The sequence below is a fragment of the Anomaloglossus baeobatrachus genome, chromosome 1, assembly GCF_048569485.1.
Source record: "Anomaloglossus baeobatrachus isolate aAnoBae1 chromosome 1, aAnoBae1.hap1, whole genome shotgun sequence".
Taxonomy (NCBI): Eukaryota; Metazoa; Chordata; class Amphibia; order Anura; family Aromobatidae; genus Anomaloglossus; species Anomaloglossus baeobatrachus.
In genome coordinates, this window is record NC_134353.1 from 884,138,300 (window position 1) to 884,164,305 (window position 26,006).

Genomic DNA, 26,006 nt, shown 5'->3' on the forward strand with positions numbered 1-26,006 from the left:
GGCAATGCAATGACTAAGATGCCAAAGCTAATGACGAGGTTCTCGGACATTACTCACTGTTCTTTTCAGCAAACGCAATGGCTTCTTCTTTAGAGGAGAATGACAGAACCATGTTGGACAAAGGGTCGGCACTACAAAACAGAAGATACAGAATCAAAAGCTCCGCTCAGTCCCATTCCAATGCATTATTTATATTGAGGGACCACAGAAGTGTAGGGTCTCCTGAGAGGATACCTCCAAGTGGAGGACATGGCTTTATGCTTCTGGTCACTCCAACACCCGAGAGATCAGAAAACCCCACACTCCTGACTTCAGACGCATCTGTCGGCTTTGTACAAACAGTTTGAAATGTAATCAAGGCCTGAAAGGAGGTTTTCGAGGACATTGGTTGTTTGTTATTAAAAGGGGTTCTCCATCTTAGCCAATCTCTGGGGGCTCTTTTGAGAATGGTTACCGGTTTGAAAACTTATAACTTCCCTGCATTGCAAAAACAAGGAACAATAACATTTTTTCAAGGGATTTATTTAAAAGAGAGGAAACAAATGATCTGCACTAGCCTCTTCGAATCCACATCGATTCTCTGTGGCATCCGTACCAGGACAGTGTTAACTTCTTCATGCGGCAGTCGAATAGCAGAATCCAAGGCTCCTCTGGCATTTACAAGGCCACCAAGACAAGATGATGTTCATCAATGAGCCTAGTCATCGCAAGAGGTGCCCAGGATGTTGGCATTCAAGTGTGGCCTGAGGAAGTTCGCACTGGCCAAGGAACTGGGCAGTGGAAGTCTTTTTGCTCATTTCTAGCAGAGGATGATCTACAAATAACAAAATAAGCAATATACACCTCCCGAATGTCCTGCTGATTCTCTAGGTGAGGCCATCAGCTTCATTACTTCACCATCGTGCCCAATCTCTAGCCTCAGTGGCCACGAGCCAAAAACGCAAACGCTACCAGTGAGGCCAGTGACTACAGCCATCAAGAGACGGATGCACGTGGAGTCATCACTTTAAAGTGGCAGCACAGAAGTAGCAGAGGATTTTAGGTATTTTTTTTTTTTTTAATGTTACATTTCTTCAGCTCAAATTTGAAACAACTCATGAAATACTCCTTTTTATATTTCAGTTCTCAAGCAGATAAGTAAGATGTGTTTGCAATATAGGACAGGGAACCCGACAAGTTCTCCGAGAATTTCTTTGTAACTATTCCCTCTACTCTGGCCAAGAGATATTGATCCATTCCATGAGCGGAGGACCCAGGTAAAAGAAAATCTGTAAACTGGAAGACCAATGGCCAATAATATCGTATGGGTAGAGGTCTGACACCCAGCACCAATGCAGTAGGGGCCGGTGCACATAGCCTTTATTCTTGACCCCGGCACAGTGCCCTCCATGCATTGGTCTGGCAATATGTGTGTCCTCACGATCACTTCTTTCTTTTACAAATCTCCAGAGATGCATGGGATCTTCAGTGTTTATTAGGACTGGTAACGTTCTCGCTTTCTGGGGATTACGTGGAGGAAAATGACCAAACTTGTCTTTGTGAAAGTCTCCGCGACCAGCCAGCTTGATTTGACTGTTAGCAGATCAGATGTTTATTATACGAGTGTAATTACATAGTTAATCTTCTGTAACAAATTTCTCTCACCAACAACATGTGTTGCGCAGAGGTCCGAAACACGAAGAGGTGTATACAAGCCAGCGAGCTGCAAACCATGTGTATATGTTCTTCGTACAAGTGAACGGCACATATCCAATCAGATGAACATGGGGATCTGGCCACAACTCTGGGTGAATCCTAAGCGGACGCTGCAGGGCTACCTGGGCAGCGGCGGAAAGGGGACCACCCGCATCATCGTCCACAACTTCTGTTCACAAGTAAAGATAGGGTAATATTGTCTGAAGGAGTCTTGATGCTCTGAAAGCTTGTTAATATGATTTTTCTGGTTAGCCTATAAAAGGTATCACTCCTAAAATACTTTTGTCATTCTTGGGACATAGTATTTCAACAAGTAAAGATAGAATGACAAAAAAGTCAGGATCAGATTGAACATTGTTTTTTTCCCAAAGAAATGGTGCCACAGTTGTCCATAGGGTCTACCTGGAATTGCAGATCCTCGATGGAGCTCAGTAAGGGCTTATTTTTTGAGTGGCAAACTGTTTTCATTGGTAAAAATTTTGGCTTACATGACGTTTTCATCGCTTTTTACGGCTTGTAGAGGAGTTTGGCAGCCAATAAAATGGCAAATTTGGCAGAACAGTGACACTTCCTAGACTCGAAGCATACCTCGAAAATCAACGAAAGAATGGTATGCCTGAAGAAGGTCAAAGTTTTGGAATGGCCCAGCCAGAGCTCAGACCTAAATCCAATTGATGATCTGTGGATGACCTGCAGATGACGGTGTACAGAGGAGATGCTCTTTGAATTTGTCAGATTTGGAGTGGTTGATACCTTTTAATGGCTAACTGAAAAGATGGTAATAATAGCAAGCTTTCGAGACTACTCAGGTCTCTTCATCAGGCATGGTATAACACAAAATCTGAAGAGTCACATATTTATACACAACAGGACATAGAATAGTGCAGTAAAAACTATTCTATGTCCTGTTGTGTATAAATATGTGACTCTTCAGATTTTGTGTTATACCATGCCTGATGAAGAGACCTGAGTAGTCTCGAAAGCTTGCTATTATTACCATCTTTTCAGTTAGCCATTAAAAGGTATCAACCACTGAGGACTGTCAGTTCTTTTAAACAATTTTTTAACTCTACTGGCTAACAAGGTACAAAGATATATATTTTACCTGTATCAGATTTGGAGCTACTGCAAGGAACAGAGGACAAATATTTCCAATTCTAGATGTGCTATGCTGACTCCTACCCAAAAAGGACTGAAAGCATTCATAAATTCAAAAGGTACTTCAACAAAAATTCTGTAGAAGTTAAAGGGTGTGTATATTTATACAACCAGATTATTTTAGTTCTTTAATTTTCTTTTTCCACGCAAATAGATTAAAGTTTATTTTGCAATTGAATTGTATGGGTGACAAAAGATAGAAAAAGTTCTGAAAGGATTCTTTTTGGTATGTTTTTGTTTTTTTAAACAAGAAAAAAACCCTGCCATTTTAACAGGGGTGTGTGAACTTTTTACACCATGTTCCAAATTATTATGCAAATTGGATTTAAGTGTCATAGCAATTATTTTTTTTTTCTTCAATGAAACTGATGGTATTGTGTCTCAGGGTTCTTTGGATCACTGAAATTAATCTCAGATACCTGTGATAATTAGTTTGCCAGGTGAGCCCAATAAAAGGAAAACTGGATGTTCCACAATATTAAGCAGGCCACAGTTTTCAAGTAACATGGGAAAGAAAAAGGAGCTCTCTGCTGCTGAAAAACATCAAATAGTGCAATGCCTTGGACAAGGGATGAAAACATTAGCTATTTCACAAAAAGTTAAGCGTGATCATCGTACTGTGAAGAGATTTGTGGCCGATTCTGAGCACATACGTGTTTGTGCTGATAAAGGCAGAATGAGGAAGGTTTCTGCCAGGCAAGTCCATCGGATGAAGAGATCAGCTGCTAAAAAGCCATTACAAACCAGCAAACAGATATTTGAAGCTGCTGGTGCCTCTGGAGTCCCTCGAACCTCAAGGTGTAGGGATCATTCAAAGGCTTGCTGTGGTGCATAAACCTACTATTCAGTCACCCTAACCAGTGCTCACAAGCAGAAATGGTTGCAGTGGGCCCAGACATACATGAAGACTAATTTTCAAACAGTCTTGTTTACTGATGAGTGTTGAGCAACCTTGGATGGTCCAGATGGATGGAGTAGTGGATGGTTATTGGATGGCCACCAAGTCCCAACAAGGCTGCAACATCAGCAAGAAGGTGGAAGAGTCATGTTTTGGGCCAGAATCATGGGGAGACATCTTGTAGGCCCAGTTGGGGTTCCTGAAGGTGTAAAAATGACCTCTGCAAAGTATATAGAGTTTCTGACTGACAACTTTCTTCCATGGTAAAAAAAGCAGAAACGTGCCTTCAGGAGCAAAATCATCTTCATGCATGACAATGCACCATCTCATGCTGCAAATAATACCTCTGTGTCATTGGCTGCTATGGGCATAAAAGGAGATAAACTTATGGTGTGGCCACTATGTTCCCCTGACCTCAACCCTATAGAGAACCTTTAGAGTATTATCAAGCAAAAAAAGATCTATGAGGGTGGGAGGCAGTTCACATCAAAACAGCAGCTCTGGGAGGCTACTCTGACATCATGCAAAGAAATTCAAGCAGAAACTCTCCAAAAACTCAAGTTCAATGGATGCAAGAATTGTGAAGCTGATATCAAAGAAGGATTCCTATGTTAACATATAACTTGGCCTGTTAGGATGTTTTGGATGTAAATAGCTTTTTATTTCAGTGAATGTGACCTCCTAATGCTGCAAATTACACAAATGAGCATTTTCACTTCTTTAAAACATATAAAATGTTTAGAAACTCTACTGTGCCTAATAATTTAGTACAGTGCATTGATTTTTTTTTAAATTTTGCAGATTATACTGTTATCATTGGGAGTTTCTTCAATAAAATTTGATGTATACTCTAATGGGTGATGACTTATTAGACTGGCTGTCATTTGCACCAACCATTTAGGAAAATCAGAGAAAAATATAATTTGCATAATAATTTGGAACATGGTGTATATCTACTATATGCTGAAGCACTAGGATTTCTCTTTCCTATGGGGCTTAGGCCGATCCCTGAAAAACAATCCTATAGCATTAGCCCTACTCCCCAAACTTTACACCTGGCACAATGCAGTCAGTCATGTAACGTTCTTCTGGCAGTCAACAAACCCAGACTTGTCCATCAAGTGCTATATAGAGAAGCGTGATCAGTCACTTCACAGAACAAGTTTCCGTTTGAGTCCAGTAGAAGTGGCTTACACCAATCCATCTGACCCTTGGCATTGTGCTTGGTGATGTACGGTTGCATGCAGCTGCTCGGCCATCGAGCTCTCGGAGGGGAGCAGTTTTTACTGATGTTAATTCCAGAAGAGGTCTGGACTCTACCATTATGGAGTCAGCAGAACATTTGTGACTTTTCCGCCCTCTGCTCTTAAGCACTCGGCCCCCTTCTCTATAAATTTACGTGGTCTCCATTTTGTGGCTGAGGTTGCGTCTACTTCTCAAAAATATCACTTCCCATTGATGGAAATTTTGGACATTGGGTTTGCCAAACCATTATTCGCGCACCACAACAATAGGAGTGCCTGCCTGGATATCTTCATGTGAAGATTACCATTGATGGGCGAAGATTTAGGAGGGAAGAAATGTCATGAATGGACTTGTTACACTGGCTCCTATAAAAAGACTGCAATGGTATCAGTGAGCTCGTTACCACCAGCCACTCTGTCACGTTAGTAAAGGAAGACTGCACGACAGGGGGACGGATGGTATACATCGGGGGCATTTTGGCCGAATGAAAAACCTGAATTCATTGATTAAGATGTGTATTCCAGAACTTTTATCCATATAGTGTATGTGTCCTCAGTCATATAGGCCATTGATCTAAAAATTCATAAAGGCAGGGACAATTTTTCTGTCCGTGGTAGAGGCACTCACATTAACAGAGAAATGTTTAGTAACGAGCCACTTACGTCGATGCCCATCCCATCAATGGGTTCTCCCAACGCTCTCGAGTATCAAAGTCTATTCTCCATTTCTTGGTGTTCTGCACACCAGACTGCATGGCGTTACGTGCCGGGACATAGATGTGAACTTTCCTGGTTTTCAGCTCCTCTTCTGGAAATCCAGTGATTGTGGAGATATCCTAACAGAAGAAGAAAAGTATATGTCATTAGGATTGTGTGTCACGTTCCAGTATTTGGCGGAAAGAATGAGAAAGCGAATTCTTGGAAAGCAATTTACTTCACAAACACGGATACAAAGCTGAGAAAACACTGAGTTAATATTAACCAAGGTGTCCCGAAGGTCTCAACTCAGAAGTTGACATATTTCCAGACCGATGGCTAACTTCAGAAGAGAGAGGATTACTCAGCGGAAAAAAAAGTGAAAGTAATTAACATTACTAAACACTTTTGTCTACGTTGGGATCTAATTAACAAAAAACTCCTGCACCCCACCCAGGGTCTCCAGGGTTTTTCCTACGGGAAAAACGTCTCTTTATGGGAAATACCTTATAGAAATGCAGATCACAATGACACAAGTCCATCATAATCAATGCAAACTATTATCCTGTCCATCAGGCTAAAGAAGAATTATAATTTCCTAAAGCGGCTTCTATAAGTTACAAGTCCGTTAATTAAGTGGTCCGGAACAATATATTCCCTGTTCAACCAGGCAAACTACTACCCCAGTCATCATTTGTGCTCCATCTGAAGCCCCATGAAATATTGGTTTTGGAGCGTTTTTTATCAAGAATTGGATCAGTAAAGAACAAAGAAAAAAAAATATTAGTAAATATAAATCTGCTTCTGTCAAGTTAACACTATTAACACTAACAGTTTTCCAGATAAAACATTTTTGGAGTAGTTTGGTGGAAACAAGTATGGCTGCCGTCATAACGTGCACAAACCGAGCGTTCCCAGTACCGCTATTGACAAATCTTCCCGCCGAGATTAATTCTTCAACAGCAAAGGATAAATTAGTGTGCTGCACAGAGGACTAGGAAAGTTGGGTGGCAACTAAGAGCCTGAGTCCAACCACATGGCTGACACCAATGGCAATATAAAGAACTGTAAAAAATAAAATTATATACATATATACATACACACACTATAATAAAAAAAATAAATAAATATAATATTATATATATATACATATATATATATATATACACACACACACACACAATATATATATATATATATATATATACATATATATATATACATATACATTATATATATATATACATATATATATATACATATACATTATATATATATATATACACATATACATATATACATATACATTATATATATATATATATATATACACATATACATTATATATATATATATATATATATATATATATATATATATACACATATACATTATATATATATATATATATATATATATATATATATATATATATATATATATATACACACATATACATTATATATATACATACATATACACACATATACATATATATATATATATATATACACATACATTATATATATATATATATACATACACATATACATATTATATATATATATATACATACACATATACATATTATATATATATATATATATATATATATATATATATATATATATATATATATATATATATATATATATATATAATTTATTTATTACATATATATAAAAAGAAATAATATATATTATGATATATATATATCATTCCCTAATTTGTAAAAGTTTGATCTGTCGAAATTTAGAATGAAATTAACCTGTATGGTAAATGCCATAGTGAAACAAAATAATTGAAATTCAAGAATTGCTGTTTTTGCAGTCTGCATCATTCTAAGAAAAAAATATAAATAAAAAAAATTAATAAGTGATTTTACTGTCATATGTACCCAAAACAGGTAACAATAAAAACTATAGAATGCTCTACCAATTGAAATTCAAAGTAGATGTGATATTTTCATCTACTCTTATTGCATTTTATTACAATGTTGCGGAAACAAAAAAAAAAAAATAAAAAATGTAATTTTGGAGTTTTTATACCTTTTTTCTCTTTATGCCTCAATTTACGTTATATTTTGATTGGGCATTTTTGATTTTTTTTTTTAAAAAAAAAAATTGTATTTTCCACTGAGCAAAAAAAAAATAAAAAAAAAAAAGGTTGACAGCGGGCTTTAACTGGTTAAAAAGCGTGGGTGGATTTCCGATCCACCCGCGCCTGGTAGCTGCACCTCAGCTGATCAGTTCAGAAGACATGCACAGGGAGATGTGGGCTCGCCGTGCAAGCCTGCATGCATTAAAGGCTCAGACACGACATTGGACGTAACGGTACAGCCGAAGTAGTGAGGGAGTTAACATTTTGACACAGACTTTTTCCAAACATAACAAAACCAAACACATTTTGAACTTCTGACTTTCAGGCTCCATAGCTCTCCCTCCACTACAGCTTAGAGCGTGAGACCGCCTTCATTTTATATTAAACTATTTTGGCCATCTCTTACATAATTTTGACTGAGGACTGTGGGGGCCACTCCAGCACCTCTACTTCATTGTCACTGAACCATTTCTTCGCCAATCTCGACGTATGCTTATAATCGTTGTCCTACTGGAACACGGTCGTTGTTTTCGTACCCATAGTACTCGAGTGTATGAGGTAACTCGTCTTGTAGGATACTCACATCTAACTCAGCATTGAGACCATCCATCCTGGTGATGTATTCAATGTCTTTTGGCTTTGAAGCAACCCCATATCATCAGGCTTTCTCCACCGAACTTGACAGTTCCTTCAATTTCTCAATCTGTTAGCCCCTTTTCCCTTATTTCTTACAGGCACCATTTGCCTCCATAATAGAATATCCTCCTAATATATTGACTTTCGTCTCAACTCTCCAAATCACCCGTTTCCAATCTTTTACTTTCCACTTTATTGTACTTTTTTGCAAACTCGTGCCAACACTTATGATGACATTACAATCGAGGCTTCTTCACCTTTTTTCAGGCCACCATTCCAGACTTGTGTAACCTGCATCACACAGTGCTTGCATGGACGTCTGATCTCACTATTACGACGCATACGAGCCGCCTAATCTGCTGTGTTTGTCACACCAAAACTGATAGACCTTGTGATGAGCTGACTTATTGACCAATATTTTGTCTAGCCGTCCACCTCTTGGCTTTTGAATGGATGGACGGACTTCATTTTGTATGCTTCAAACTGTCCTGGCACTCACATGATGCAGTGTGGCGTTTTCTTGGCTGAGACATCACTATCGATGAGCTGGATGATGCTGTTTCTGTTTTCTTGGGAAATCTTCATGGCTGCTTATCAATTCGAACCAGTAACCTTTAGTTTGAGAATCAACCGAATAACACTTTCCTTCACCAGAAGTAAAACAGAAACAATGCAGTGATGTGAAAAAAATCTACATAACTAATCATATGCTAAATAGTTGTAAGTTAATTTTATATATGAGATAGCCAAGATGATTGTCTATAAAATGAAGGTTGTCTCATGCTCATAGCTGTAGTGGATGGTGAGATATGGAGCCTGAGTGTCAAAAAAATCTTAATTACTTACCGGTAATGGGATTTTCAGAAGCCCATGACAGCACAACCTATCTCTCAGGTGGTGCTGTCATGGGCGAAAGGGAAAACATTGTTACCCTGTTGTTCGTCAGTGTATTCACTGTCTCTAACCACATAGCTTCCAAGTAGGCTGCACCAGTGGTCATTAGAGGATGTCCCATCCCCTAGTCACAGTTTGGCTTCAGCGCCCTACAGCTACATCCTCCAGTTGTCTTCCGTTGATGTCCAGTCTGCGTCTAGCAAGTACAGGCCACTCAGGTGGTCATCAATAGATGTCCCGTTCCAGTCACCTCATCACATCTACACAGACCACTCGGGTGGTCATCTGTTGCATACCCTATGATTTCCTGTTGAAGTCAGCCCATGGCTTTAATGCCAGAGTACATCACATGCTGTCCCATTCAAGTCACCCTGTGATCCTCAGAATGTGCCACTCCAGTTTTGCCTACCTTACACACGTCCGATGACGTCCCATTGCAGTCATCCCTCATCATCATCTTCTACTCGGCCATTCCGGTGGTAATCTCATCCGATGATGTACCACTACAGTTGCCCCTTAACTAGAAGAGTGACCCGCGCTCAAGCTATCTCATGTACATTCGAAGAGGATCAATTTCAGACATCTGAGTGCTCAACCCAAGCACAGGCCTCAGCAACTGGACAATAAGGCCTCAGCAACTGGACAATAACAAAAGTGGAAGCCATCGTGTCCCAGTGAACACTACTGGAGTGGTCAAAACTGTAGCCAAGGAGGTCAATGTGACATTGAATAGTTTTCCTGTATGTCAGACAGCAATCAATGCTTGACCAAATTAGAAAGAAAAGAAAGAAAAGTACATAAAAGTCAGCAGCGATCTGCAGCACCATTACCATGGAGTGCGAGAATATAACCTTAGGGAAGCGCTGTATATAAAATTATCTAACATACCGTCATAGGATCAACTTTGGCAAAAGCAGGGTGATGCCCTGCGGTAAGCCGCACGCGTGTGTTTTTATGTATAAAAATTAATAGCGCCAGAGTTGGAAATTACTGCTGACAAAAGCAAGTAATGCACCTTCAGGCAAAAAAAAATATGTATTGTGTTGTGTAAGTTAGTACTGAACATACAATATAATGTCGAACCTGAGAAATTCCAAGAGAAACCTTACGTAACCCCCCCCCAATCCACAATGCAGGTTTTATGTAGTTCAGATTGTAGAAAACAATGCAGTCTCCAAATTGCTATAAGCCTTTGCTGCGCTCTAAGCGAGCGTGGTCAGCACATTCACAGCCCTCCGAAGCATTGCCAACACCCGCGGCTTCAGGACCAAGAATCTCAGCCCGACATACGCTCAATCTCATCGTATCGGAGTTTATGGACAAATATTTTTATTAGTGAAAGCCATAAAAGATGCCAGCAGGCTTTCTCCAGTCCCTAATATATGTTTTACTGCAGAACAAGCAATGTGGTGAGGAGGCAGCGCCGGGTGCAGAGCGGTACAAATGCTCCAGTATCGTAACTTCCCGCAGCCGCTGCTTTTCTGGCTTTACTGTTACAAGTGCAATTTGTTCCAATCAGTTTTTGCTTCTTTAATGGCATTTCCTATTTTCGTTAAATATTCACACATAACTTTATAGGCAATGCGTTGTTAATTAAGGGCTCAGCGGGGCACTATAAGTTATTTTAATAGGCATGAAATCATTCATTCCAGCCAGCCATTACAGTCATCATTGTAACGCATTTTACAATAGCTGCAGTTGATCCTCTATAATATAAGGACATCTGCTCCAGGTGCTCTGCGTGTTCATTATTACCCCTTATTCCTAAACTGGACGAGCCATGTAATCCAAAGTCAGGTGTAGACATGGAGGAAAATGGATTAAAGGATCATCATTTTTGCTTGTTAAGTGGCAATGTACTAAAAGGGTTATCGGGGACTTTTGGGGTTTTTGGCTATGGGGCTACCACCTTACCGACCTGTTTTTGCCCTGCTTCAATGTGTTGCAGTGCAGGTGGCGACTCTCCAACTAAAATTGACCTCATGTCAACAGAGCTATTCTTCCACTTCCACTGTGTTGATGGGGCGCGACTGCCGATGTCTTGCTGATTTACAGCCATCTATCTGCAGTTAATCAGCAAGCTATCAGCAGCCATGTCTACAAAAGAGCAAATCCGAAGTTCAGGGCGAACACAGACTTTCCCAAAAAACGGAGTTTCGGTACTTTACGTATGTTAACTACTCATGCTAGCAACACTGTGCTCAGGTACACTCATTGCTCAGGCCAGTGTGAGCCACTTGCATTGTTTACTGGGGGTAACAACAGCGTGATCTGATGTAGTGTGCAAATCCCCCCCCCACCCAAAAAAAACCCAAAAACCGCTACCCTCCCCTGAAAGTGTTCTGTCTTTGGCTGGCTGCATGTGGGCTGAGATCCAAACTGCAAGTCAGTGACTTATATTGGGGTTCAAGTCAAGTGTGAACTCATGGAGGGTCGGTTCGTTTGCACCCACTGATCCGAACTTCAACTGGTTTGCTAATCTCTAGTCACTTCTTGTTAAAAGAGCGAAAGTGGAAGAGAGAAGAAGCTGTTCTGTCAACGTGTTGTCACAGGAAGTAGGCCAATCGCTGGCAGGAGTGGTCAGAGGAGGAACTGCTCCGAGCCGGGAGAGATCGTCGCAGGGCAGAGCAGACAGAGGGCTTAGCACAACTGAAGAGCCGGCACATCTCCAGGAGAACCATAAAAAGGAGTCTCCAATCGGACATACCCCACTGGAATCTTCCTCGGCACATTAGACTGTTGGTTGAATCCATTGATATTGACAGGTTTGGCTAAAAGTTGTCAAAATAATTTAGGTTTTTGTTTTTTTTTTACATACACAGATTAGTAAATCACACAGACCTAATATTTCTCCCAGCTTAAGTTGATAAAAAGAATATTCACTACAAACCTCACTCGAATCCAGGCAGGTAAATGGGTATCTACCTGAAATCTTGGTTGTTTGCTCAGTGTACTGCCTAGATATCAGGAAATATGAAAAAGTCCAGCACGACAGCCAAAATATAAAACTTGTTCTTTATTAATACATGTTAAAAAGGTCATCAGAGGGCTGTGAATAAGGAAGCCATATTCCGAAATGCGTACCTCGTCCAGGTTTTTCACCTTTTTAACATATATTAATAAAGAAGAACAAGTTTTATATTTTGGATGTCGTGCTGGACTTTTTCGTTTTTCCTAGTGTTATGGCGAAGATATTTTTTTCTGTGCACCATCTGACCGGACTTCCATTTAACTGGTGAGCTGGAATTGAGAGGTCACTTTCCTTTGTTTTGTGGTTGAATTTTGCCTAGATATCAGGAAGCCTCTACCTGGCTAGGTTCAGATTGTGATTGGTTGCCACAATTGTGTCACCCAGGGATAGGGGGTACTCAGATCCGGGCCAAGCTGTCACTTCTGTAGGTATCACTGTGGCGTGACCCGGTCTGTGATCCCAGGCTCCACAACAAAAAGGGGATTAGGTAAGGGAAATTGTCCGTGACGCCACCTGTGGGTTGCAGTGATAAGATGGTGGCACCGCCGCTGCCTCTGGGGGCCGTGCCCGGGACTGGTGGTGTGGGGGTAGCAAGGTGGAATACCCTCCACGGGTAGAGGAGGTGTAGTCCCGGGGCCCAATTGGGAGTTGTGGTGGTGGCAGGGATTGCAGGGAGCAAGGAACTCACAGTTCGGTTGTCTTGGTGTTGGATGAAGCTAGGCTGATGTGTGTGGTCATAAAACACAGAGTCCTCTGTAAATCAACTTGCCGGTGACCGGGAGCCTTTTGGAGGGTTGTGCTGGTCCCACACACGGTACAATGAGCAGGAGCCCTCTTTTGTTACACTGCACCTTGTAGTCTGCTTAGCTCCTCTGGTTGGAACGGGGGAAGTCCACTTCCCTGCACTATTCCGGGTACCCAAATCCAGGCGGGCCACTACCCTGCCCCGGTCCACTTTGGGTCCCCTCCTAGTGCCTGACCTGTTCCCGCAGTCCAGGGGCTCCAACCCCTGACCGCTCTGCAACTTTCTCTGCAGCCCAAAAAACACTCCTGACTGCTCTGCTGCTCTCCTCCGACTAGTGATGTGTCGGTCGCGAACGATCCGACACAAAGATCCGGCTCCCTGCTGTGAACGACAGGAGCCGGATCACCAGTGTGAGCCACTGAAATCACTAAACAGTTCTTTTTGCAGTCAAAACCCCGCCCACCCGTGGCTAAACTCTGCCTACTCAGCTATCTAATTGGCTGCTTGAAAGTGGGCGGGGCTTAGCCATGGGTGGGCGGGGCTTTGGTGGTGTTACTATAATCTTAAATATGTGTTCACCTAGGATGAACACATTTAATAAGGAGCAGAGAACCAGATGAAAGATCCGGCTCTTTTTGGTGAACGGAGTCATGGGAACTGGATCACCAAAAAGAGCCTGACTGCCCATCACTACCTCCGACTGCCTGAACTCCTCCCCTGCTGCTCTTTTCAGCTCCTGACTGGGGGGGAGGGGCGGCTGCTCATATGCACCATGTGCCGTGTGTGTGTGTGTAATCCCAAGGAGGAAGCGATTCCTGCACCCTTGGTGGGGGGTACAGTCATCTGTGACTACCTGGTTTTGCCAGGGCGTCACACTATTTGCATACATTCTCAGGAACTACAGTACATCTCTGACAGTGCCACCTATCCACCAAAGAGCCAGTACAAAAAAAATAAAAAATGTATACTTTGAGGTGGAAATGACAGCCTATAGCCTAAGTACACTTATGCACAGATTTTGTTTTGTAAGTGTAGGCGATGCTTGTAAGAAAAGAAAAAAGGCACACAATTGAAAAGGTTTTTTTTTACGCATTTTCTTTTTAAATAAAAAAGCTAAAAAAACTATTAAAATGCCACAAAACTACCAAACCAAAGCTGCTATGTATCTGCATATGACTTTTAAATAATTTGCTATAATCTTTAGGCCCCGTATTATTGAACAACAAAATTCTATCCATCGAAGACCAAAGAAAACCTGGCTGAAACAATCTTAATTATAATAGCAGTGTCAACAGGGCTTAAAGAGGACCCGTCATTTGCTTAATAATTTAGTTTAATACCTAACAAAGATCCCTGCGCTCCAGTGATTCTGCTGCAGTTTTCCGTTTTGTGCTATGTCGCTCCACTGCGGAGATATTCACGTTTGCCTCTCTCGGAGCACAGTATGTGAAATCTCTGGGCATTTCTTCAGAGTCTCCTGTGGAGGTGCGGCACCATCTCCTCTTCTTCCAAGATGCTGCCAATCACAGCTGTTTCATCTGACAGACAGACTGCTATATCAGCTGCTGAGCTGTGATTGGCAGCATTTAGTGAAAGCGCACGACCCCAGAGAAGACTGTGAGGAAACGCCCAGTAGGACTGTGAAACAGAGATTTCACATACTGCGCTCCAGAAGAAAAATGTGAATATCTCTGCAATGGAACAAGGGAGTACAAAATGGAAAAAAAAAAGTGCAGAATCAGGGGAGCTCGAGGATCTTTACAAGGCATTTAAATACATTTTTAGAGCAAGTGACTGGATCCTCTTGAATCCATTAATTTGTTAAAATATGGTAAACAGGTATATACAGTACAGACCAAAAGTTTGGACACACCTCATTCAAAGAGTTTTCTTTATTTCATGAGTCTGAAAATTGTAGATTCACATTGAAGGCATCAAAACTATGAATTAACACATGTGGAATGAAATGCTTAAAAAAGTGTGAAACAACTGAAAATATGTCTTATATTCTAGGTTCTTCAAAGTAGCCACCTTTTGTTTTGATTACTGCTTTGCACACTCTTGGCATGCTCTTGATGAGCTTCAAGAGGTAGTCACCGGAAATGGTTTTCCAACAGTCTTGAAGGAGTTCCCAGAGATTCTTAGCACTTGTTGGCCCTTTTGCCTTCACGCTGGGGTCCAGCTCACCCCAAACCATCTCGATTGGGTTCAGGTCTGGTGACTGTGGAGACCAGGTCATCTGGCATAGCATTCCATCACTCTCCTTCTTAGTCAAATAGCCCTTACACAGCCTGGAGGTGTGTTTGGGGTCGTTGTCCTGTTGAAAAATAAATGATGGTTCATCTAAAAACGCAAACCGGATGGAATATCATGCCGCTGCAAGATGCTGTGGTAGGCATACTGGTTCTGTATGCCTTCAATTTTGAATAAATCCCCAACAGTGTCACCAGCAAAGCACCCCCACACCATCACACCTCCTCCTCCATGCTTCACGGTGGGAACCAGCCATGTAGAGTCCATCCGTTCACCTTTTCTACAAAGACACGGTGGTTGGATCCAAAGATCTCAAATTTGGAATCAGCCCAAAGCACAGATTTCCACTGGTCTAATGTCCATCCCTTGTGTTCTTTAGCCCAAACAAGTCTCTTCTACTTGCTGCCTGTCCTTAGCAGTGGTTTCCTAGCAGCTATTTTACCATGAAGGCCTGCTGCACAAAGTCTCCTCTTAACAGTTGTTCTAGAGATGAGGGTTGTTCAAACTTTTGGTCTGTACTGTACATGACATGGGTAATACATCTTTTTATGATCGGTTAGAGTCATGGCACCCACCAAGGACAGCATGATCAAATACTCAAAGAAATACGATATTAAAAGTCGTATCAGGACACTTTTTGAGCACATGGAGAGCCGCTGAGAAGCAGCGATTCTTGCAGACATTTATGCGGCAGCCACAGCTTTATTGGGGTTGTCTGGTGAAAAACTGTATATAATGCAGAAATTCAGATGCATTATTTCTTATGGTCGTGCTTTGTGTATATTTTCAATACAAATGTTTGATTTTTACATCAAAACGACCATATATTAGACCTCCAGTGTGAAGGAGCGTCGGCAGAAGTCACAGAAGTGCAGTCTGGTGAGATAACTCGATATTAATGCATAAATGAAAGCGAAATCTAGTGTAGTGTGTATAATGCAGAGAGGGATTCCACGGCCTGCTATGACCCACATTCTGCCAAAGGGCCTTGCAACAACGTCTAGACTGGCGCATTCAGATGACATTCGTGCTTTTGTATGGAAAAATTGTCCACAAAACACCCTGCAGGCTGACAAAGCAAAGACGCTTGTTAACTAAGAACAGCTTGTTGGCTAAAGTGGATAGCAATAAATAAGCATGATTTTTAGAACAGGTGCACCCTGGGCCCGAAAGAATGAATGCTGCAATAGTTCTAAATCCAGCAGTGTTTATGGCTGTCTAATGTGTGTCTGTATCTATTAAACTGCATAATTAAAGTCGGATACAAGGAAATTTACCACTGAAAGAAAAACCGTTTACAGCCCATACATCCCCCCGAAATGTATCAAGCTTGTGTGCACACTGCCCGCCACCCTCTGCCAACAAAACACAGGTGTTACGGTGCAATGTAGGCGAGGGACACGCGGACGGTGTCCGGGCTACAAAACCTATTCTTATAGTATCGTACACACTTTTCTCAACTACATAGAGGTTGTCCTCTAATGTCACCTATATCCATCACCTCAGCATGGCAACAGCTAGTCACACCACTATATATCGGCAGAAGGCTGTGTTCCCATTTCGGTATGCACTTTCAACATAGCAACACACCCGCCGCGCCAGGCAGCACACCCGCCGCGCCAGGCAGCACACCCACCGCGCCAGGCAGCACACCCACCGCGCCAGGCAGCACACCCGCCGCGCCAGGCAGCACACCCGCCGCGCCAGGCAGCACACCCGCCGCGCCAGGCAGCACACCCCCCGCGCCAGGCAGCACACCCACCGCGCCAGGCAGCACACCCACCGCGCCAGGCAGCACACCCACCGCGCCAGGCAGCACACCCGCCGCGCCAGGCAGCACACCCGCCGCGCCAGGCAGCACACCCGCCAGGCAGCACACCCGCCGCGCCAGGCAGCACACCCACGCAGACCTGCAAGTCCTTCATTTACACAATGAGTCAGGGTCAACAATACGACAGCACAGCCGGGGTTGGGAACATAGCTTTAAATTGGTTCTAATTGTGAGCTCTCGGGAGGGAAGTACTTGGCCACATCTTCAAAAGAACTCGGCAAACACAAGAATTAGAACGTATATGCCCACGGATAAACTAAAAGGCTGTAAAATTACTTAAAAAAAAAAAAAGGCACTTAAGAAAAAGTTAATTTGTTTTGTAAAAACATTTTTCTGTTCAATGTTCCAAAATGCTTTAATCATACAGTCATATGAAAAAGTTTGGGCACCCCTATTAAATGTTAACCTTTTTTCTTTATAACAATTTGGGTTTTTGCAGCAGCTATTTCAGTTTCATATATCTAATAACTGATGGACTGAGTAATATTTATGGATTGAAATGAGGTTTATTGTACTAACAGAAAATGTGCAATCTGCATTTAAACAAAATTTGACAGGTGCAAAAGTATGGGCACCCTTATCAATTTCTTGATTTGAACACTCCTAACTACTTGTTACTGACTTACTAAAGCACTAAATTGGTTTTGTAACCTCATTGAGCTTTGAACTTCATAGGCAGGTGTATCCAATCATGAGAAAAGGTATTTAAGGTGGCCACTTGCAAGTTGTTCTCCTATTTGAATCTCCTATGAAGAGTGGCATAATGGGCTCCTCAAAACAACTCTCAAATGATCTGAAAACAAAGATTATTCAACATAGTTGTTCAGGGGAAGGATACAAAAAGTTGTCTCAGAGATTTAAACGGTCAGTTTCCACTGTGAGGAACATAGTAAGGAAATGGAAGAACACAGGTACAGTTCTTGTTAAGCCCAGAAGTGGCAGGCCAAGAAAAATATCAGAAAGGTAGAGAAGAAGAATGGTGAGAACAGTCAAGGACAATCCACAGACCACCTCCAAAGACCTGCAGCTTCATCTTGCTGCAGATGGTGTCAATGTGCATCGGTCAACAATACACCGCACGTTACACAAGGAGAAGCTGTATGGGAGAGTGATGCGAATGAAGCAGTTTCTGCAAGCACGCCACAAACAGAGTCGCCTTAGGTATGCAAAAGCACATTTGGACAAGCCAGTTACATTTTGGAAGAAGGTCTTGTGGACTGATGAAACAAAGATTGAGTTGTTTGGTCATGCAAAAAGGCGTCATGCATGGAGGCTAAAAAACACGACATTCCAAGAAAAGCACTTGCTACCCACAGTAAAATTTGGTGGAGGTTCCATCATGCTTTGGGGCTGTGTGGCCAATGCCGGCACCGGGAATCTTGTTAAAGTTGAGGGTCGCATGGATTCAACTCAGTATCAGCAGATTCTTGACAATAATGTGCAAGAATCAGTGACTAAGTTGAAGTTACGCAGGGGATGGATATTTCAGCAAGACAATGATCCAAAACACCGCTCCAAATCTACTCAGGCATTCATGCAGAGGAACAATTACAATGTTCTGGAATGGCCATCCCAGTCCCCAGACCTGAATATCCTTGAACATCTGTGGGATGATTTGAAGCGGCTGTCCATGCTCAGCGACCATCAAACTTAACTGAACTGGAATTGTTTTGTAAACAGGAATGGTCAAATATACCTTCATCCAGGATCCAGGAACTCATTAAAAGCTACAGGAAGCGACTAGAGGCTGTTATTTTTGCAAAAGGAGGATCTACAAAATATTAATGTCACTTTTATGTTGAGGTGCCCATACTTTTGCACCGGTCAAATTTTGTTTAAATGCGGATTGCACATTTTCTGTTAGTACAATAAACCTCATTTCAATCCAGAAATATTACTCAGTCCATCAGTTATTAGATATATGAAGCTGAAATAGCTGCTGCAAAAACCCAAATTGTTATAAAGAAAAAAGGTTAACATTAATAGGGGTGCCCAAACTTTTTCATATGACTGTATAAGCACAATGAGGGACTAATGCATGAAAGGGATAATGTGGGACTCGTGTGGCTCCCAGGCCCTGATGTGTGGCTCCCAGGCCCTAATGCGTGGCTCCCAGGCCCTAATGCGTGGCTCCCAGGCCCTAATGCGTGGCTCCCAGGCCCTAATGCGTGGCTCCCAGGCCCTAATGCGTGGCTCCCAGGCCCTAATGCGTGGCTCCCAGGCCCTAATGCGTGGCTCCCAGGCCCTAATGCGTGGCTCCCAGGCCCTAATGCGTGGCTCCCAGGCCCTAATGCGTGGCTCCCAGGCCCTAATGCGTGGCTCCCAGGCCCTAATGCGTGGCTCCCAGGCCCTAATGCGTGGCTCCCAGGCCCTAATGCGTGGCTCCCAGGCCCTAATGCGTGGCTCCCAGGCCCTAATGCGTGGCTCCCAGGCCCTAATGCGTGGCTCCCAGGCCCTAATGCGTGGCTCCCAGGCCCTAATGCGTGGCTCCCAGGCCCTAATGCGTGGCTCCCAGGCCCTAATGCGTGGCTCCCAGGCCCTAATGCGTGGCTCCCAGGCCCTAATGCGTGGCTCCCAGGCCCTAATGCGTGGCTCCCAGGCCCTAATGCGTGGCTCCCAGGCCCTAATGCGTGGCTCCCAGGCCCTAATGCGTGGCTCCCAGGCCCTAATGCGTGGCTCCCAGGCCCTAATGCGTGGCTCCCAGGCCCTAATGCGTGGCTCCCAGGCCCTAATGCGTGGCTCCCAGGCCCTAATGCGTGGCTCCCAGGCCCTAATGCGTGGCTCCCAGGCCCTAATGCGTGGCTCCCAGGCCCTAATGCGTGGCTCCCAGGCCCTAATGCGTGGCTCCCAGGCCCTAATGCGTGGCTCCCAGGCCCTAATGCGTGGCTCCCAGGCCCTAATGCGTGGCTCCCAGGCCCTAATGTGTGGCTCCCAGGCCCTGATGTGTGGCTCCCAGGCCCTGATGTGTGGCTCCCAGGCCCTGATGTATGGCTCCCAGCTGTCTCCCGACTTGGTGCATTAGCAAATAGTCTATAAAACAGCTATCATGAGAACGTCTCCAGATGGTGACTTGTGAGTAGCCCCACACAGAAGAGCAGATCTGGTTGGGGGTAAGGCTGGAACCCCTGGATCTTGGTAAACTGCCTCGGTGTGATTCTTGTGGAAAAGCTTTGGCTGTCATTATACTGGTAATGGGATCTCTGTGTTTCATTACTGTGAGGGGGTGGCAACTGGATGTGGCTTGCGACCATCTTTCAGAGCTGAATGGGGCTCTTATGGTCAGAATGCTTGGGGACCTCTGGTCGAAGAACTGAAAGGTAGGTAGTTTCTAACTACCTGCCTCTTCTGCCCGGCGCAGAGCGATCACAGTCCGCTCCCGCCGTCGATTCTGCAAGTCAGCAGAGCAGCTCTTCCTTCTCTGGGCTGATCTATCGGCAGGCAGTGACTGCCTACATCATGGTGACTGACAGCAGTTTCTCCATAGTTATGCAGCAGGGAGTCTATCATGCCCCGTCAACACAGAAGAGAGGAATAGAAGCAGGTGCTTTTTAACATCATGTCACCAGAGGCCGCAAAATTATTGCCATGAGTGGTCTTTGACTGCTCTGAGCCAGTGGAAATCGGCGCCGGGCACAACAGGCAGATAGTTAGCAACTACTTGCCTGTAAGTTCTCAGTCACATAGGAAAAAAAATAAAATACACCTGGATAACGCTTATAAGACTGCCATTTTACACGTTAGTCTTCATGAAGGGACGTTATAGTCTACGATATGTTGAAGTCATTAAGCCAAGTGTTCAGTGATTGGCGCCCCCGCCAGAAATGCTACTCCAGTTTAGAACTGAACGCAACTTTACCAAACCATATTGCTTCAGAGGTTTGCCCACTCACCCAGAATACTACTATTTGCAGCAATGAAGAAATCTGACCTTGTCCTCTGTTTATAGATCGATCTGACTTCATTGCAATGTCATGAAATTGTGGTCATAGGCCATCTGTCAAGGAGAACGTTTGCCCGTGATTAGGTGAATGTCTCATGGGCATGAAATCATTGAACTGAGCGATGATACACCAAGGTTTATGCAGAAGTCAGAGGAGAACATATTTTACATCCAGTGACAAATACCCAGAATAATTTTTTGTTACTACTCTGCATGGTGTACGACACTGTAAAAAGCCAAAAGCACCCAAGTAAAAACCATTGGCACTGCTCTGTTCCAAGAGAAGCCCCTGAGGAAGCCATCTTGGCACGGCGAAACATGGCACAGAATTCCCGAAATGACGTTATAGAGATGTAGACCCTGTAGTCTGCTTTTTCCACTTAAGTTTGTGCTGGAATAGTACGGTATATCGTTGATTTGGTAATGAATACATTTTTCAAGTAATTTACACATTTCTAAATAGTGTATCATCATAGTATTTTTGGGTGTAGTAAAACAAGGGTCACATCCTTTAAATGCTACTGTTGTGGATAATTTATTATATGCTCATATATTTGCTAGCGTTTCAAGGTTTTTTTTATTGATGGTGCAATGCTCACTTAGCTATGGGAGAACTTTAGTGGTGCCCACTTGTCTGTCTCGGGGCCTCCAGTAGGCCTGCAGAAGTGGGGAGATACAAGTAAAGGTTGCTGCCTGTAAGTGCCACTAACCTCTGCTACAATTGTGATTTTGTGGTGTCTGAAAGGTAAGTGAAGAGCGATCATTGTGAGTGTCTTTATTCCTGTTAATTGGAGAAGAATACCAGCATCACTACAGTAAGGACAGGGCAGTAAGAGAATCTATAAGGCTGCTTTCACACCTCCGGTTTTAGCAGTGCAGCTAAATCCGGCTCTAAAACCTATGCAACAGATGCGGCGAAAAAAACGCATCCTTTGCATAAGTTTTTACATGCGGCCCGTCCGTTTTTTGCCAGTTGCGGCATGCTGAGCATGCGCAGTGCAAAAAAACGCATGCGGTGGCCGGATGCGTTTTTTGCCGCATCGTGCGCATCCGGCGTCCATAGGTATGCATTGGAAAAAGCACCGCATCGGCCGGACGCGGAAGCAATGCATTTTTTTTTCGCAGGACATAAAACTGTGCCAGGCAACGTTCCATCCGGCTGTCGCATGGGCTAAATATGCCACATCCGGCAAAGACCGGACCGAACGCAAGGCCATGCGGCACAATCCGGCACTAATAAAAGTCTACGCAGAAAAAACGCAACCAGCGGGAAAAAAAAACGGTTGCGATTTTTCTGCAAAGAGCCGGATTGTGCCGCACAGCAAAAACCGGATGTGTGAAAGCAGCTTTACCTGGCGGCCCTTATTTATACTATACTTACGGGAGAAGAAAAAGTCAAAAGAAAGACACTTTTCTCAACCTTACCCAAAAGTTCAATTCCATCTGTTCCTCTTCACAGTCAGATATTTCAATACTTCACTTTGTTCAGTGAAAAAAAAATAAAAAAAAATCCAGTATTAAAATCCCAGACTGTATTGTGCTTGATGCATTATTTGAGGGGTGCAGTGCATGGCCCGGGGATCGAAAACCACTAAAGAGAGCCCAGTGCAAAATCAGATTTATGAAAGATTTCCTACATGGACATTTTCATTGAGATCATTGATGTGTATTATTTTATGCACTTTGATATAGGCATAGATGTTATGTGATGTGTCTCTTTACTTGTTGCTTTGATACATTTTTGCTGATATTAGTGGGGTTTTTTAGCTTACGGTATAATCTTTAAAGGGAGTCTGTCACTAGGCTTTCGTTATGTAATCTGAAGACAGCGTGCTGTAGGGGTTAACACACAGATTTCAGATATATGTCTCTTATCATGCTGTTTACTTGCAATGATTGTGTCATGAGTGTGTCCCGCTCTGGGGAGACCTCTGACAAATCTGGGACTAGAAAGTCACAACGCCTTATTATGGGCAGGTCTACCACTTGTATTTGAGTAAATCTACTTTCTTTTAGTGCTGTAGTAGTTAAGGACTCTTTCCTATCTGGCTGTCTTTTGTAGCCTTTGTCTCAGGTGCATCTCTTTTCTGATGACCCCACTTTCCCTATAAAAAGTCACATGTCTTACTATCTTATGCCAGTTATAGATTCTCATTCTATGCTGCCCACTTTGGAAGGAGCCGGTCTCAGAAAGAAGCTGAAGAGCTGTGACAATTGCAGCGATGGTGTTTAACTGCAGTGGAGGAGATTGGAGAGTTTCTCTTTTGGTGTCTATTTTCCCTCGGTCTGTCTCCCTTACCTTAGGTTGTATTAATGCAATGGTGAGACTAGTGCTCTCACCGGCATTCTCACTAGCCAGGGTGAGTTCAGGGCTAGCGAGGGCCTTGGCACATGACAGATGCGGGAGTGGGGTGTAGGGCTTGGGGATCCGTATAAGGATGTTAGGGAGCACAAGCTACAGACTCAGGTGAGTTGCAGGAGTTTCACCACTCGTCACAGCCCAGTATCACTCCTGCTTGCGGTGCTCTGCAGTGAAGAAGTGAGCGCGCAAGATGTTGGGCTGTGATGAGCAGTGAAACTTCGACCACAGCCCAGTCACATTGGGGCCGGCCTCAGTGATGTCGGGTCAACTGGAAGTTGACGTGACATCTCTGGATCTCAGAGGCCACTAAGCACGGGGGTCATGTGATGGGGATGAGCAGACCACAATTGCGCCGGTCAGAATTTACTACACAAGGTATTTTAGAAAAGACTTCTCTATGAACTTTACATTGCCGTGACCACTAATGCTGAGTAGTGGACCACTCCTTGAATGGTCAAAATACAAATAAACCAAAAAAAGGCTGCCAACAGCATCCATATTCTTTAGGGAGCCTTTAGAGGGAATCTGTCAGCAGGTTTTTGCTACATCAACTGAGAGCAACATGATGTAGGTAGAGACCTTGAATCCAATGAGATATCACTTAGATTACTGGATGAACTTCTGACACAATCAGAATGTTTTAGATTTAAATCATTTAGCAGAGCTGTAAGAGCTGTCCCCACCCACACCAGGCTCTCAATAGAGATTGTACATTGGCAGTGAGGTGTCAGAGGAAGGGGCGTGCTGGACTGCCCTACATGTCACTTTGTTTAACACTAGAAGTCCCAGGAATTTCGAGCTCCATAAGGTACCAATGGTAGAAATGTCAAATGACCCCTCTCTGGGACTTCTAGTGTTAAGCACCATGACCCTTATCATTGCTCTGACTACAAACAACAGATCAGACTGTGACAAGACAGGCATCTCTGAAATCTCTGTGTTAACCCTTGCACCATGCTGGCTTCAAGTTGCATAGCAAAAACCTGCTGACCGATTCCCTTTAAGGAAGAACCTTGATATAAGATAGGACAGGCATCTGTTGGTTTATCATACTGCTGCATTTACAGTGCACAATCATGAAAATTTCATATAAATCAAATAGAAAGCCGGTTTTAAATGCCGCGCTAAAAACCACAGATGCTGTAGATAATTAGTGCGGCATTTAAAACTGGTTTTCTATTTGATTTATATGATAACCTGCTTTCCGGGGCCGCTGCTAAACCACATAAAACCACTCACATGCGATCATAGGGGGTTGTGACTGGCACAACCCTACCAGGTGAGTGTATCTCTTTCTGTCTCTCTACCCTCATACCGGGTAAGACCCTATTGCGCTTTTTCCCCCCTACAGCTTTACAAAATCATGAAAATTTGTCATCCTTAGAATCATTTTATGCCCTGGCAAAGCCATTTGTTGCGTTTTCTGCAGACCTTTTTCCTGCCTTCTTTCCAGCAGTGAATACCATCAAAGTCCCATGCAGCGGTATGTGTCTGTGCATCCAGCATATTGTGTGAGTTCTACCAGCGGTGACAGGATCGTGTTGGAAGATGGACAATTTAATCAAATATTTTTGCTTTTACAAGTCTCCAGCCCCAAACTAATTTTTTTTTTTTTTTTATACATACGGCAGAGGAACAAGGGTCTTGATGTTGTCACAGATCATCATCAACCCAAGTGAGCCATGTCTCGTTTTTGTTTTTCTGTTCACCTCGTAAAGCAGGCTTTGAGATGTCAGGCGGACCGTGGCTACAATATGAGGAGAACGAGCTGTGAGGATATTCAAGACGTAGAGATGAAGATAAGGAGTGAGGCAAGAGCTACACAACGGCGGAGACTCCGGGCCCGAATTCTGCCCGCTGTCGCACACGAGTCAGCAGGCCGCATGTTATGTTGTCAATATGATGGCATTTACCAAGCTCCGAACCAGCGGTTTACGACAATTCAAAAATCAAGAATGACAAAACTTGTCTCAAAGTGTGTAGAAGCATCGCGATACGGCCAGTCATTCTATTAGGGAATGTGTGAACAAAGCTTTTCAAAGTTTTTGGATGGGATCGTCACTAAAATTGCTCCTCTCGGCAAATTTTTCAATTGATTTCTATAGGAAATCCACTTCGCTGTTCAAAAGAGGAGTTGGGGCATTTTTTTTTCTAAAGTGAACAAAAAAATGGCTGGTGGGAAAAAAAAAAAAAAGCGTATCACTTTGAGCATCCTGAAGAAAACGTCTCCAAACCAGGCATTTTCCAATCAAAAGATTCTTAAAAGTTGCTTATGTTTGAAAAACACCTAAAAAAAACCTCGTTGTGAGCATATGCAGAGATGTTATATATATATATATATCCACATACATACATACATACATACATACATACACTTATACACTTTGAGGGTGTAAAGTTTTGGGGTTTTTTTACAAATCACTTCTAGAAAGTGATTACCTGCTTTTTCCTGAAGCGGCACGCCTAGGAAAAACTTGGTGGGTGCACCGGTGTCTTAAAAGACGCTGTGTGAAAATGCCTCAAATAAGGAGCATTACCTTAAGCGGTTTCAAGTAGCAAACTGTTGTTGTTTTCCAAGGTGTC

At 43.1% G+C, this 26,006-nt stretch overlaps 1 protein-coding gene across 1 annotated transcript in view; it reads right to left on the reverse strand.

The window, feature by feature from the left end:
* The window catches only part of NDUFS4 (NADH:ubiquinone oxidoreductase subunit S4), a 185,831-nt gene that overhangs the window by 6,769 nt on the left and 153,056 nt on the right, over window positions 1-26,006 (reverse strand). Inside the window, exons 3-4 of the mRNA XM_075326610.1 lie at window positions 5,659-5,831; window positions 58-131 (exon numbers count right to left, since the gene is read on the reverse strand). Of these exons, the coding sequence (XP_075182725.1) occupies window positions 58-131; window positions 5,659-5,831 (247 nt within the window). The remainder of the gene's footprint in view (window positions 1-57; window positions 132-5,658; window positions 5,832-26,006) is intronic.